This window comes from Xyrauchen texanus, chromosome 39 (genome assembly GCF_025860055.1).
Source record: "Xyrauchen texanus isolate HMW12.3.18 chromosome 39, RBS_HiC_50CHRs, whole genome shotgun sequence".
Lineage (NCBI taxonomy): Eukaryota > Metazoa > Chordata > Actinopteri > Cypriniformes > Catostomidae > Xyrauchen > Xyrauchen texanus.
In genome coordinates, this window is record NC_068314.1 from 31,995,181 (window position 1) to 32,011,857 (window position 16,677).

Genomic DNA, 16,677 nt, shown 5'->3' on the forward strand with positions numbered 1-16,677 from the left:
GATTAGTTCATAAAATAAAGAAAAAACGAAACACCGCACAGCAAATGTAGTAACCGCTGACATTGGTCTCATAGAGTGAACGTCCTGTACATGAAGTGATTATTTACAAAGAGAAGCGCTGTTTAGAAGATCTGTGCTTGAGTTAAGAGCATCGTCACACAAAACTACATCAAATCACAGCTCCTTCGCCATTTAACTACTTTACAGTATAAAACAAGTCAAAAACCAAGAAAGGGGATATGTGTGAAAAACATTTTTAACCAAAAACCATCCGCTTTAACCCACTGCTACATACTGTATTATATGCAGTTTATACGACATAAGATTACATTACATTAGCTGTGTTTCTGAGCAAGTGAAAGGCATTATTACAGGAGGACAGAAGAATATCTGTGTGTGTTAACACTCCAGCTCCACACAGAAGAGAAATGAAGAGGGCGTACTCACTCAGACCGCTGAGAAAATCATCTTAGCACAAACTTAAAACAAACCCTTGAAATACGGGAAGAGAACTGGATCAGCTTTGAATCTCAGCCTGCTTTCCTCCAATATATCTCACTATTCTGAACAAAACGCTTCCCCTAATGCTAAATGTGTTGTGTTGTCCACAATAGCCTTCTTGGTTAAACCAGCTTTACCATAAACATCTTCAAATGTACATTTATTTCATATTGTTTTTATTCATCTTTAAAAAAATAGCTAAAAAAATAAAACCATGTTGCAGCATGTTGCAGTGGAGGATCCATCGGTGAGTTCGGCTAAGTTACTGTCCCGCCCTCCCCTTTCCTCCCCTTTTGGCGCTACGTAGATCCCTAAGGAATTGGAGCAAATACAGCTGTCCCGGATTGGGAGATTCCGATCCGAATCTCACAAAGGCAAACAATAATTTCCACGTTGTTCAATTGGCCACCTAATCAAGTGGGTCACACTGAACTGAGTATTAGTGGAAACTAGTAACGCCTGCTTGGAGAGCACACAGATAATCCGGCGTTTTCATCTGAGGCTTTCGATCGGTATATTCTCTAACGATATAATAATAATAATAATAATAGCTGATAACATTATTATTATTATTATTTAACAAAATACTATATGCACAACATTCACAAAGCAAATCTTTTTCTCAGTCACTGCTTTTTAATAATTGGCACATTATAGTCCCCTAACTATATCACAGAAATGTGTGGTCTACAGCTACATTAAATACTGGAATACCACGCGTTGTGACTTCATCTGTGCCCTTGTCATTAGTCCTTTTGTGGGCCAAAACCATTCTTTTGAAAACATTGTTTCAGCAAACTAATAAGCAGGCTACTCAATAGTGCATTTTAGGTATTGCACGCACAAAACAACAGTTGCCACGGTCTTTGTGCATGCTCTTACTTTTCAGTGGGTTAAAAGTCTCTACGTCATGCCTAAAAGAAGCAGCAGCTTTGTCTGGGAGTCTACAGATTGTGCGATGACTGGTAACAATGGTGATGATTGGAGTTCTAGCAGCCCCAGAAGAAAAGGCCAGTGCTACACAGTGTGGCGCCCCTTCCCAGAGGGGACAGGCTCTTGATAAAATGAAAGTTGCCCTTTGTTCTCATTCCCAAATCACGTCCTGTCAGGCAGCAAACAATCCGGCGTCATACGTCAAAATCTTCAGTATGCTAGCTAAAGAGAGACCCATGGTCTGCCACCAGGCACCCTGCCAAAATTAGTCCCAGAGGAAAGAGTTTGGAGACGGGCTCAGACCACGGTGCTGATGCCGCTTTGTTTGGGTTTGGTGCTACTGGGTGCTGAAGGAGGGGCGGGAGGCTGGCTGTGGTGGTGAGGCGCATGCTGGGAGTGTGAGGGGTGTGTTGGGTGTGGCCCATGGCTGTGAGGAGTGTGCAAGTGGCCGGGCGGGGGGTGGTACTGGTGAGTGGGGTGTTGAATGTGTGTTGGCGGGTGGTAATGATGGTGGTGGTGGTAGGGTGGGGGGTTTTGCTGTATGTGGCAGAACTGAGGGTGGTGGGGGTGCATCTGGGCCTGGGTCTCGGTGACGCCCTCACGGGCCGTGTGGTGCAGGTTGGTTGGGTGTGGGGTGTGAGAGATGAGCGTCGGATGAGAGGGGTGGGAGGGTTGCGGAGGCAGAGGTGACTTGCCCCGCTTGGTGCCGAAAAGGGAGCCCAGGAGGGAGGAGGAGTTGGGGATGGACTGCTGGCGTGAGGGGCAATCGCGGCTGGACGTGGCTCGGCGCCGTATGTGGGGGCTGCTAATGATGGACCCCTGCAGGAAGGCGAGGGATAGAGAGAGAGAGAGAGAGCGAGAGAGAGAGAGAGCGTGGTGAAGTTAAACATGAGACGAGCACAGCATTCTCAATAAGTCTCAAACAGTTGCCTTGGTTGGATTCCCTTGTATTTAAATGTTTTTAATGTAATTTTACATTAGTATAAAAGTATTTTTTTTCAACATAGATATAGTATAATACTGTAATATAGTATACATCACATAAATTGTCAGTAGCACCAAAACATATTCAGACACTTAAGTCACACTTACAAATGTACAGTATGAATGTCATTGCATTAATAACAATGTTATTTGAAACGTTTGTTTTAAAGTTATGTTTAGTGTTAATGTTTACTCACAGGTGTAGTTCAACACATTAACTATGGGTATGTTCCACTACTTTTAATTTTGAGAAACAGTTATACTTTTTTGAACAATATATCTATTGGGTGAGGGGAGGGTTTTGGGTGTTGGAGAGGAGGCTGCAGCAACGCACCTCCCACAACGGCGTTCCAAAATGGCTAGAAACTGTCCTGCAAAGACATTCATACATCTGTAAGTGTGGCTTAGAGGAATTGTTCGCCTAAAAATGATAATTTTCTCATCATCATTACCTCAACTTTATTCCATCTCAAACTTGTATGACGTTCTTTCTTCTGCGGAACACAACCGAAGATATTTTGATGGAGATATGAGGTGTTTTTGTCCAATTACACTTCCCAAGTAAAGTAAATGAAATCAAGCTTAAAATGATGACCACACCAAGGACACTGCAGATTTTATGATTTATAGTTGAACAGGGTTACCTTTACGCTGCCTTCATGTCCTTTTTGGAGAATGTTGGACCCCATTGACTTGCATTGTATGGACAAAAACACCTCATGTATCCTTCAAAATATATTTGTTTGTCTTCCACATAAGAAAGAAAGTCATAGGAGTTTGAGACGGCATAAAGGTGAGGAACTGATGAAAGAATTATCATTTTCATGTGAATGAATCCTTTAATACTTTTTGGGGCTACTGAAAAATGCAGTTTTCTTAATGTATTATTGTAAGTTGTAGTACAGGTATAAAATTGGGAAAAAGTTCACAAAAGCAAATCTAATACATTGTAGCCTAAAATAGTCTTCTAAACAAAAGCAGTCTAAAAATGACTTGGTTTATGTCAGCATTACAACACAAGGACACAACAGTCAAGCAATGCATCACGACGATTCATCAGCAGTTAATGTATTTAAAAAAGATGCAGAAGCAGATCCCTGAAAGCCATGCACAGCATGCAGAAGCTGGAACAGGCAAGACTGAGTTAGTCAGTTTAGTAATGCAGAAGTATGTAAAGTATTTTGGATATCCTGTATTCCAGTTTAACATGGTCACCTCAGCCGGAGCTGCCAGTCAAACTGGTGCACATGATAACCTGTAAAGAACTTAACATAGTAACCCAAATGGATGTAAGTCCTATTTTTCCTTTGCTATCCTCCCTTTAGTTCATTATCTTTATCTCTAGACAGATGGTAAATAATTCCGAAGCATTCCGAGAGGTAAAAGGAGCTCTGGGTTGGAGAGGAACAGGTCAAGTGGTTGGATGATGGTGAGGAAATGGAGGCTTGCACACTTTGAAGTGCTGTAACACAGCCCACCATTGTTCACTTGTAGCGGGAAATTGAAACGTGCCACCAGGAAGGTCGAAAAATAATTTACAAAATTAAATGATACAAGCAGCCCACGATATATGACATTGGATGTTTGCATTAGTTGAATCATGCTGGCTATGTTGAACCATGGAGATGTTATGATATGTGATTCAAGCCATGGGGGCGGTATTCCCCATCATTCCACATAAGCGCCACAGGAACAGGCAGCCCATACATGCAGGGTGGCCTACTCAGTCCAAAAACAACACCACACACACAAACAGACAGCTGAAACTACTGAGCAAAGAAGCAAGACCAGAAAAATAGCTAGATACAGTGGCCCCAAAAAGTATTTGGACACTTTTGGGCACTTAAGTCACACATAAAATGTCTAATTGTCATCAAATTATATACAAAACATTAAACCAAGTAGCATCTGCAAGGATTTTCTGAATCCTTTTTGCAAATCCTTTTAAGCTCTTTCTAAACTCTTTGGGGCCACTATATTGAAAAATAAAAGCACAACGTTGTAGTTTTAAAGTGTCACACAGAAAAGCGTCCTGTCACAGGTTCTTGCGTCCTATATCACAGTACTTACTTCCATATTGCTGTCTAGAGATCCTGCACTGCTGCGGCGCCCCCGCTTGCCTGAGCGAGACATGCAATATGACAGATTAGAGCACGCTCGAACAGTCAGATATATAGAGGCGTATATATCCTGCCTGCCTACAGGGGGCGCTATCGAGACACACAATGCAAGCAGCTAAGACTCTCCAAAGAGGGTGAAACACCTTGGGGGAAGGGAAGAGCGAGTTGGGTAGGGAGCTTTTGAAGGGCCAAAGGATGGGGATTTACTGATTGTTAACCACTATGTCAGCAACAGGAAGCAACTATTTCTAGCATCCTGTCTGGACTTTGGATTCTGCTGTGGCAAAAGTGACATAGCAAACTGGGTTTTGATGACTGCAAACAAATGGAAGAGTCCTACACTAGAACCCAACAGTAATGCATTACAATCAGACAACAACAAGCAAACAAAATTATAAACATTATTCAGTTTCATTTGTCATGATTTAAGACTTCCTATTTGATGTGTGAAAGCAAATGCAAATGTTGTAGTTTGGCTGTGTGCTATCAACTGCTGTATAACCAAATTAGACTTAATGTGGCATTATTTTGGCAGAGGATGTCACACCTATCATCTGTTTGGCTGAAATCTCTCCCTCTTCTTCCGCAGCTTTAGTGAGACAAAGATTTGCATTCAATAAAGGGCCACCGTTATGCTTTCTTATTTATTAGTCAAAAACACGCCATTTGTGGCGTTGTGTTTGAGGAGCAATACAGTCGGATCAGAGTCACTTCATCAGTGTGAGATGGTGTTCATTGGTCATTATCAAGACCATGAAAGCTCGCCCACCAACTACCAGCAATAATAAGTAAATAATAAGTCGTAAGTTGTCTTTCCCAAAAATTTAAATTCTGTCATAATTTACCCAACCACATATCATTCCAAACCCATATGACTTTATTATGCAGAACACAAAATATATTTTAATGAATATCGCAGCCATTATTTTGTATTGCGCGTTCATGAATTGAAGTCAGTTTTCAATGAAAATCATGACAGTCGTTGTGCGCTCGTGAGTACAAGGAACGTTCACAGTGAAACGTGTTCACGTGAGAACTTTCGGTTTCTTTAGCACTAAAATCACACGTTTCTGAGCAAACACTCAAGCCACTGGGAACAAGCTTCTCTCATAGCACTTATTTAGATTTGTACTTGGTTGTGTTTAACCTAAACCTATCTAGGGATGGGAATCGTAAGGAATTTAACGATTCTGGTTCCGATTCAGATTCCTCTTTATGATTCCAGTTCCTTAACAGTTCCAGTCATTCTTTTAGTACCTTTTTTAAAGAATTATTTGGAAATGGGAAATTGAATTATTATTGTTTTTACTTCCATCTGCTGTTTCTTACCAAATAATGAGATCATTTCAGATTTCTACAGACCAGATATCATCAGAACAAATCCGAAATAAATGTAATACGATTCTTGTAAAAACTGTGTATGCAGACTTTTTAGAGACATAAATAAAATCCAATAATAGATCCTAACAAAATTTTAAATAAACAAATCTAAACCAACAAGAAATGTGATGCCATATTTCATTAATTTATTTTATAAAATGTAGATTTTTTACAACAAAGCTTGTGCATCTTTAAATATACATTGTCATATGAACAACCTGTCAGTAACAGCACTGCTTGATTTAATAGAAACACAGGTCATCAATTATTAGATTTTTTTGTCCCTTTTCTCCCCAGTTTGGAATGCCTAATTCCCACTACTTAGTAGGTCCTCATGGTGGCATGGCTACCTCAATCTAGGTGGTGGAGGACAAGTCTCAGTTCCCTCCGCTTCTGAGACAGTCAATCTGCGCATTTTATCACGTGGCTCGTTGTGCATGACACCGCGGAGACTCGCATCATGTGGAGACTCATGCTACTCTCCATGATCCACGCACAACTTACCACAAACCCCATTGAGAGCGAGAACCCCTAATCACGAACATGAGGAAGTTACCCCATGTGACTCTACCCTGCCTTGCAACAGGGCAAATTTGGTTGCTTAAGAGACCTGGTTGGAGTCATTCAGCACATCCTGGATTTGAACTCATGACTCCAGGGGTGGTGGTCCCCAGCGTCAAAACTCGCTTAGCTACCCAGGCTCCCAGACACAGGTCATCATTCAATAAACAGTAACAGTTTCAGAGACAGTTTAGTGTGTTTTGTAGCTTAATGTTGTACTTCAGGCTTGTGATACTTCATCAGCACATTAGTATAAGATTACTTTTATACCAGACTTTAAATGGAAGCGCTGTATGTTTTGCGCTGTAGATTCAAAAGAACCGGCTCCTTTGAATAATAATTTTTTGGGAATCAATCTATACCGGAAGTATAAATGTTTCGCTCTGTAGATTCAACATAGCCGGCTCAAAACTTGTTCGATAGGGAATCAAATACACTTGTAGAGCTGCGTGTTTTACATTGTAGAGTCAGTGCAGGGCAGTGCTACTGCCGAAATGTGCTTCTGGAAACACTGTCAGAGTATTTCAGGATGGTGTTCCAGCCGCATCGGCAGAAAATTGCACATAGAAGAACTGTAAACAGAACCGAAAGTCACAAAGATCATACGATTCCGGTATTTTTTTAAGAATGGAATCTCTGATCAAGAACCAGTTCCCGGTTCCCAACACTAAACCTATCCTATGCCTTCAGAATACTTGCGATATGATGCAGTTGCTGCACAGACTACTTTTATCAGTCCTTTTTTATGCTTTATAGTGCCAGTTACTATGCACTGACATTGTATTGAAAAGACAGACCGGGATATTCATTAAAGCATCTCTTTTTGTATTCCACATAAGAAAGAAAGTCATTCAAGTTTGGAATGATATGAGGGTATACATTTTTAGGTGAACTATCCCTTTAACGCCACATGCACATTGACCAAAAAAAAATAAATAAAAAATGAAAATTGACTGAAAAATTGGCTATTAGATCGCAGTTTTTGTTTTTTATTTAAATTCAGTGGCCCAAAAGTAGACTACTAAAAACACTCAAAACCGAGGAATAGTTCACCCAAAAAATTTTATTCTCTCATCAACTGAATGGTGACCAGAACTTTGAAGCTCCATAAAGCACATAAATGCTTCTGAAGGGTAATCCATATATGACTCCAGTGGTTTAATCCATGTCTTCTTAAGCAATCCAATTGGTTTTGGATGAGAACAGACTAAAATATTACTCCTTTTCCACTATAAATCTTGACAGGATCCTCCTTGGTGATCATGATTTCAATCTCAATTACACTTCCTAGCTCCATCACGCACTCTAGGAAAATGTATCACACTAGGAAATGTAATCGAGCTTGAAATCATGATCATGCCTAGAGACTGCAATGGCAAGATGTACATTGAAAAAGGAGTTACATTTTGGATTGCTTTAGTAGACATTGATCAAACCACTGGAGTCATATGGATTTCTTTTATGCTGCATTTATGTGCTTTCTGGAGCTTCAAATTTTTGGTCACCATTCACTTGCATTTTATGGACATACAGAGCTGAGATATTCATACACATCTTCGATGGCATGAAGGTGAGTAAATGATGAGAGAATTTTTATTTTTCGGTGAACTATTCCTTTAAGACTGGCATATACTATACTTTCATTGAACTCTGTTCTGATTTAAGAAAGACACTCTAGTCTAAAGGATTGTTGGAGTGGGATATTCATAGCTTTGCCAGAAATCTCACAGGTTCACACGCACAATGTAAAGCTAGCGGCCAGCTCAGCTAAGTTCAATTCACACTTACACAGCATGATTAAACTGTCAACTGATCCATTTTTGCGGTGTAGTGATTACCATGTTTATACCTCAAAACTGATAGATAGGGTGAGAAGAAATCACAGCTCATAAATTGTGTGAAGGTTCAATTAAAGAGTGGGAAGAACAGCCTAATGTGGAGAATAATACAGTATTTGTCAGGATGCAACTAGCTTCTTAAGTCAGGGTGAGGGACACTGGTACATAATGAAGGCTATGCTAATGATTTCGGTCAAACACTGATTTAGAAGCAAGCATTCAGCACGCTACTTTGGCAGGAGGCAAAGTATTGTTTGGACAGGGCTGCACAAAATAATCTGAGGTTGAAGCTGGTTCTTTCTTAAAGGGATAGGTCATGAAAAAGCAAAAATTATGTCATCATTTTCCTAACCTAAAATGTTGTTCCTGACCTGTAAGGCAGAATGATAGCCTCAGTCACCATTCACTTTCATTGTACAGAAAAAACATGCAATGAAAGTGAATGGTGATTGTGACCAAAATACTGCCGTTTCACAGAAGATTGGTGTTTCGAGTTTGGAGGATTTGGAACAACATGAGGATGAGTTGATTATGACAGAATTTTCATTTTTTGTCTGAACTGTCCCTTTAAGTGGTCCGTAACCTCACCTGCATCTGAAAGGTCACGTAGGGAGCTGCTGAGGGCACTTCTCTTGAGGCCTTCACCCACGGTGTAGCTGTCATCCAGACTTGTACGACTTAGATTGCCATTTCCTGTCTCTTTCTTCAGCCCTGAGCTCTGGGAAATGCTTGGACGGACCACTCCTTTCTGCTTCTCCAGTTCAGCTGCATAAAATAACGCAAGAACTTCATGGATTATGTCCTTTCAAAGACAATCACTCGCCTGATGGGCCTAAACTTTTGACATATTTTTTAGAGACATTTGACATGGCTGTTAATAGAAATTATTTGAAGTACTGCCACTAAGATCTACTATTCACTAAGACCCAAGTAAGAGCTTTGATTTTATTTTAGGAGCTCAAACTTGTTACCCAGGTGACAAAGATCATCATGAGCATCCTTGTTGCAAAGGCAACATGATTTGTTTTGATACTGGTGTGCTGGTCATGTTAGTCAATCAGCTAAAGTTTGGTGGTCCATCAACTAGACCAGTCCCAGACCAACATACATTGGTCTTTTCAGCTAGGAAAACAGCTCTGAGACACTCTATTATCACACAAAGAACTTCCAAGGGCATACATCATTTTCATTTTACATACACATTAATGGATTTGGCAGATGCTTTTATCCAAAAGCAACTTACAGTGCATTCTAGGTTTTTGTGTTCACTGGGACTCAAACCCATGGCCCTATTGTTAGCGCCATGCTCTACCCAAGCTTAACACAAGGAAGGATGTTTTCACCAGCAGTTACAGTAGCATATGTCTTTCTTTCTTATGCGGAACACAAAAGGAAAAAATGTGAGCTTTAATTGTATTTTCAATGCAATGGTAGTGGATAGTGATTTGCTTTAAAGCTTAAAAAAAGGACCCAGAAGTAGTTTATGTGACTTGTGCGTCATATTCCAAGTCTTCTGAACGCATCCACTTGGTTTTTGGTGAGAAACAACCTGAAAGTGAAGTCATTTTTCAGTGAAACCAGTAAATACTTTTACTGTACTTTTGGTTTATTTTTTTTAAGCTTTAAAGTGAGTCTCGGTGTACTGCCATTATACTGAGAAGACCGGTCAGGTTCTTTTCACCCGCCAAAAAAAGTCTTTATCCATTACTGTCAGACTGAGTTGCACATTTTCCATCACGGTCTATTTTTATCTGTTATACTTGTGTTCGTTTCATAAATACTGAAGCTACATTCAGAAGCGTAGATGGGAGTTCTAGGGTAAAAGCTGGTTATGTGGGGCTTTAAAAGCTAATAAGTGTCGGTCAATAAAAAAGAGTGCATACACACAGGTACAGACTTCAAGGAACTTCAGTGTGCCTGATATCAACGTAAAGTGGCACAGATGAGAAGCAAGCACATTTAAAGCTTAGTTAAAACAGGTGCTGCACTAAACTTATGGAGAAGTCTGCTCTAAATGTTCTGTTTGCACTAGGATTAAAAGCAAGTAATTGGCAAAAACAGTGAGCAGATTTTATTTGTGCTTTCCTTTTGTTGTTAATTTCTTTTGCATGAATTAACACACTGACATACTGTAAATATTGATGTATGCAGTCATGAAATCATTTGAATTGTGGTTAAAAGAGGCACATTTTACAATTAGGTGTAAATGGTGATGGTGCCTGTCAACTTGTGATTGGATCGCCCTAAACGCATCTTAATACCAGCCAATTAATGGCAGTGCACACACACCGCGGGAGTGAGAGAGAAAGTGAAATCAAAACTGATGCACTGGGTTTAAATGGTTTTCTTGTTTCTTTTCTCTTATCTGTCAAAATTAGAGAAAGCATTTGGAATTATCTGTCAATGTTTCAAAAAATTGCTAAATGAGAGATCATTTTCGGTTATTGCAGTGGCTCTATGTCCACCATATTCATTAAAACATCTCCTATAAGAAAGAAAGCCATACAGGTTTAGAATGACATGAGCTGGGTTCTGGAGGCTTACACTCTATTCTGAACTTTTCCATCTCTTGTACTTCTGCGATAGACTCCCGCAGGTCATCCGTGAACTTCTTGCGGTCTTGTGGGTTGGGAGCATTAAAGTTAATGAGAACCTTGATGTCGGCACCTGGAAGAGCTGAAGTGAGACGCACTCCATTGGGATAATCTGAAAAACAGCAGCAGGAAAGGAATATTTACAGAACGGCGGATCATGACAGCACTCGGACGTGCCCTTTTCAGAGGGATGCAGAGATTGACTTTCTCATATTTCACAATTGCATATGATGGATATTTTTATACTTTCATAAGAAAATACATTGTAATACACGAGAACTTGAAAATGAATTTGCTTTAATCAAAAGAAAATGCAGTTTCATGACCTTTAAAGGGACAGTTCACCCTAAAAGAAAATTATCTCATCATTTACTAACTCTCATGCCATCCCAGATGTGTATGACATTCTTTTTTCTGCAAGATTTTTAGAAGAATATCTCAGCTCTGTTGGTCCTCACAATGTAAGTAAATGGTGACCAGAACTCAGAAGGTCCAAAAAAGCAGCATGAAAGTGATCCATAAGACTCCAGTGGTTAAATCAATATCATCTGAAGCAATATAATAGGTGTGGGTGAGAAAGAGATAAATAGTTATTTGGTTTTTATTGTAAATCTACACTTTCACTTTCACATTCAGCCACCAACTGGTCGGGGCTGATCAAAGGTGGAGATTTGAGACTTAAATATTGATCTGTTTCTCACCCTCATCTATCATATCGCTTCTGAAGACATGGATTAAACCACTGGAGTCATATGAATTACTTTTATGCTGCCTTTATATCCTTTTTGGACCTGAGGAATTCTGGCCACCATTTACTTGAATTGTAAGGGCCTACAGAGCAGAAATATTCTTCTAATATCTTTGTTAGTGCTCTGCCGAAGAAAGACAGTCATACACTTTATTTAATTTCATTATATGTAAAAGAGTAGCCAGAATACATTTTTCAAAATCTTAGGTATAGAACGACATGAGTGTGGGTAAATGATGACAGTTTTTTTTTTTTTTTTTTTTGGAAGAACTATTCCTTTAAGTGGAAAACATGGTCCAGAAAAGGGCAATATGGATGGAAAGGGTTTTGACCCTTCCCCGAGGTTACTTACACTGGTTTTCAAACAGAAGCACCTGCATGCCATACAGTGAGAAGGACTGCCTGAAGCTGTACGTCACAGAGTTTTTCTTCTTCTGGAAAATCTTAGTGACCTGAATCAAAAGCGCGGCACATTAGGACCCCATCTGTTCTTGATTATCATCAGCTCTTCTTTCTATACCTTTGCAAAAGCTGAGTAACATTTACTGACAGTCTTGTGCACACATGATTTATAGTTGCTGACATTGAACTCGACTAAATGTTTCAGTGCTGACCATTACACAAACATAACAACAAGACAACAAATGTATCATTTTTGAATCATGGCTTTGAGTCACACATTAATTCAGGCAACATGAACGAGATGCTTTCTTACCACCAGGAGATCATTGAACAGAAAGATCTCTCTCTGATGGAGACCGAGCTTCTGAGGTTTGTTAGGGTCGGGAACTTCAAACAGTCTGCAGTAACATACCAGTCTACGATGTGGTAGAGACAGCACCTGCACGCCACAAAGATTGATTACAACTTTTTATTATGAAGCCTGAACCTGGTCCGCAACTGAGACTTGTGACCAGCACTGTCAAATTTTAAGACCCAAGCCTGAAAACACTTTCCAAGCTTTAATTTAAAGATGAAGTATGTGTTCAAATTCATAAAAAGTTTTCTAAATTAAAACGAATTATTAGAATTTAATGTTTAATTAATAAGAAATCCGAACCCAACACAAACCTTAAGTTAAAGTTGACCTGAACTGGGCCCAAAACAGGACAGTGCAAAAATGTTTGGTTAAGTGGATTTCTTTAGGAGTAAAAAAACAAGTATAAGAGATTTTATTTATCTTTTAATATTAATATAAATGATAAAATTATATAAAATAAAAATTGGACATAAATTAAAAAAAGTTTACAGTTTAAAAAAGGATTAAAATATTTTATATTAATATAATATATCTATTTTTTTTATATTAATGTAGAAATATTTAATATTAATGTAATATAATACAATTATTATAGGACATAAGTCAAATTGTTTTATGAAATTCAAAGCAATAAAAGATTAACAATTCACTTACACATCCAAGGCCATGATGCAGAGACCCAATCTGAAAGGTGAAAAAAAAGAGACAAATGAAAAAGGAGTGATCACATAGAGAGAGTGGCTTGAAGGTCAGAGAGCTCTCTCTCTCTCTCTCTCTCTCTCTCTCTCTCTCTCTCTCTCTCTCTCTCTCTCATCAAGACTCTCCTTCATCTACCTGTCAGATGTGAGCTGTGCAGTGTGAATGGGGCGAGAAGGGAGGTAAATGACAATCCAAACAGCTGTTGTATGAAACTGTGATAGGAAGTCTCATCCCATTTTGAAAAACCTAATTACAGCACCCAGGATACAATGTCTGCAGGCAGGGGACTCAGACAATTTTCTCAAAAGATGTGCCGAAGATACACCAGGGAGAAAGTTTGTCTAGCACTAAGTCGTGTGTGCCGATTCCATTAAAGCTTAAATGTTAATTATTTCAGCTCTGAAAACCCACAGTGCTTTGAAATGCAACTGCATGACAGGCGATCACATTGATATTGAAATGAGTGCAAATTAGCCTTGAGATAATAGCACCTTGGTTGGAAGGAAGATGTATATTGCACTGATCTTGAGTGGTATTATCTGAACAATTTCCTACAACTACTTTTTATTGAAGTAACAGACTTTGCTCAAGGTAGATGCTAATCGTCAACCAATACAGTTTGTTTCGGAAACATTTTACAATAATAATTAATTAACATTAGGTATCATGAACAAACAATGAGAAATATATTTTTTTTACAGCATTTATTAATCTTTGTTAAAGTTAGTTAATAAATGTACAAATCAAAAGTTAACCTATTAGCATTTGTTTAAAATTAACAAATTGACATCAACTAAGATTAATACATGCTTTAAAAGTATTGTTAATTGTTAGTTAATAGTTAACTAATGTTGTTAAAAAATGGAAACTTATTACAAAGTATTACCGTTTTACCTAATGGCTAATGCTGATTTCTAGAGTGCAGAGTGCTTGATGGCTGATATAATGCTGATATATATATATATATACACATACACTGGCAGCCAAATGTTTGGAATAATGTACAGATTTAGCTGTTTATGAGGGAAATTGGTACTTTAATTTCCCAAAGTGGCATTCAACTGATCTCAAAGTATAGTCAGGACATTACTGATGTAAAAAACTGCACTATCAGTATTTGAAAAAAGTCATTTTTTATCAATTCTAGAAAGGACCCATTTCTAGCAGCCATCAGTCCAACACCTTATCCTTGAGTAATCATGCTAAATTGATTACGTGGTACTAGAAAATCACTTGCCATTATATCAAACAGCTGAAATGTATTTGGTTCGTTAAATTAAGTTTATCATTGTCTTTGTGTTTGTTTTTGAATTGACAGAATATCCAATAGACTGGCATGTCTTACCGTCAATATTAGGTCAAAAACGGCAGAAAAGAAACCGCTTTCACTATAAACTTGTCGTTCATTCATTGTTTTGAAGGCTATGCAATGCTTGAAATTGTCAAAAAAGATTTCATACAAAGGTGTACACTACAGTCTTCAAAGACAGAGGACAACTGGCTCTAACAAAGACAGAAAGAGATTTGGAAGGCCAGATGTGCAACTAATCAAGAGGATAAGTACATCAGAGTCTCTAGTTTGAGAAATAGACGCCTCACATGTCCTCAGCTGACAGCTTCATTGAATTCTACCCGCTCAACACCTGTTTCATGTACAAAAGCAAAGAGAAGACTCAGGGGTACAGGCCTTATGGGAATAATTGCAAAGAAAAAGCCACTTTTGAAACAACAGAAAGGAAAGTTTAGAGTGGGCAATTAAACACAGACATTGAACAACAGATAATTGGAAAAGAGTGTTATGGATCTTAACCCCATTGAGCTTTTGTGGGATCAGTTAGACTGTAAGGTGCGTGAGAAGTGCCAGACAAGACAACAATATTTATGGCAAGTGCTACAGGAAGTGTGGGGTGAAATGTCACCTGAGTATTTGGACAAACTAACAGCTAGAATGCCAAGGATTTACAAAGCTGTCAGTGCTGCACGTTGATGAATCTTTGATGAGAACTCTTTGAAGTAGTTTAAGAAGTTCTGAAATTGAGGTCCCCCTTGTGCCATTATGTCAAGATTCAGCCACTTTTTTATGGCTGAATTCTGACACTCATGTTTAGTGAACACATGGCTTTGTTTGGTTTTCATTGCCATGTGCACTCATGTCAGTCCTGTTGTTAGTGTTACCTTGTCTTATCAGTGCATGTCCTGGAATTTAACTTTTCCCCCTCTGGGTAGTTTTTGTTTGTTTGTTTTCATTATATGTTAAAGCCCATTTACTTACCCTGCGCTTAAGGCCTACTCCCAAACCTGACAGAAGATCAGGGCTTGACTGGTAATCCCCCCCCCCCCCCTGATTAATCTCACATATATGATGTGTTTAAATAAGATAATTAACCCTTATGTAAAGTTCATTGAATAGGTGTTGAGTTCACACAGCTCAACATACAATGACCAGATTATTGTAATCAATTATTTCTAGATTTTTCTTTCAACATAAATGAAAATAAGAGAAAGAAGTACCGTCTGATCTTTTCACAATATTTTTCTGCAGAAACATGGGTGGTAAACATTAGATGTGACCTATGAAACACAGTAAAACAAGAGATGACAATACTTCTGTCCCTCACAGCCTGATTCCCATTTAGTTTGTTGCAAAATAAGTATGGTGTATTCCCTGACTAAGGCCTATTCAAGTAACTCTTTGTACTTAGCATGATATACAGTAGCAGTTGAGTTGTAGAGCAGGTGAACTGTCAGTTGAGTTAATCCCATTTATCGCTGCAGTGCATTACGTAACTCTCATCACATGACTTCTCATGAGGCCACACACATGCACGCAAGACACCACAGTCAGGCACCGTGAGGTCTGGAGATGGTAAGTATTAAATCTGTCATCTACATCTTGTAGATAAAGAATCATCTCGGATTCTCAATGTCATGTCCCTTTTGAGAATATAAAGGCAGAGTGTCACATACTGTGACTGACAGAGCGAAAAGGCCCTTAGATCTTCACTGCATAGAGTGGAGATACTGTAGCTCACTCAGTGAACATGCAGTAGGTGAATGAAAGGGCATGCTTAACTAAAGGCCTTAAATCACTTCATGCCTCTGGAGCATGACTGAAATCGATAAAGCATTATTTCTAGAACTGTGGTCAATCTACGTTCACAACATGACGAATAGTGATGAGATGGCTTTGAAAAGAGAGATTGTGGTGAGAGCTGTGTAGCCTAGTGGATAATGATCTGCGCTGGTAAGCAAACGGTTGAAGGTTCAAAACCTACAAGGCACAATCCATAAACTATCACCTTAGTGCCCTTGAGCAAAGTACCTAAACTAGTAGTTTTTCCAGGAGAATTGTCCTGTGCAAAGTGTTGGTGGGTAACTAACTAAATGTTTTACAGTCCTCTCTCTTATATGTAGTGTTGCAAAGTCTGATTCATGGATGGTTCAGGTACAACAAGCAGTTCACTTGTTAGGTTCTATGTGGTGTTTTGCGTCTTTTTATAGTTAATATTATATAATTATTATAATATTTAGTTAAACACTACTGTTCGTCACTATCAGT

General features: G+C 38.9%; 1 protein-coding gene across 6 annotated transcripts in view; it reads right to left on the bottom strand.

Moving 5' to 3' along the window:
• Window positions 1-324: 324 nt before the first annotated feature.
• Window positions 325-16,677, bottom strand: part of LOC127632608 (IQ motif and SEC7 domain-containing protein 1-like) — a 243,058-nt gene continuing 226,705 nt past the window's right edge. For all 6 annotated transcript variants that reach the window (XM_052111294.1, XM_052111299.1, XM_052111297.1 and 3 more), the window contains 7 exons: window positions 13,074-13,103; window positions 12,375-12,500; window positions 12,012-12,111; window positions 10,862-11,023; window positions 8,906-9,082; window positions 4,489-4,538; window positions 325-2,253 (listed from right to left, as the gene is read on the bottom strand). In XM_052111294.1, coding sequence (XP_051967254.1) covers window positions 1,732-2,253; window positions 4,489-4,538; window positions 8,906-9,082; window positions 10,862-11,023; window positions 12,012-12,111; window positions 12,375-12,500; window positions 13,074-13,103 — 1,167 coding nt within the window. In that variant the 3' untranslated portion in view covers window positions 325-1,731. The remainder of the gene's footprint in view (window positions 2,254-4,488; window positions 4,539-8,905; window positions 9,083-10,861; window positions 11,024-12,011; window positions 12,112-12,374; window positions 12,501-13,073; window positions 13,104-16,677) is intronic.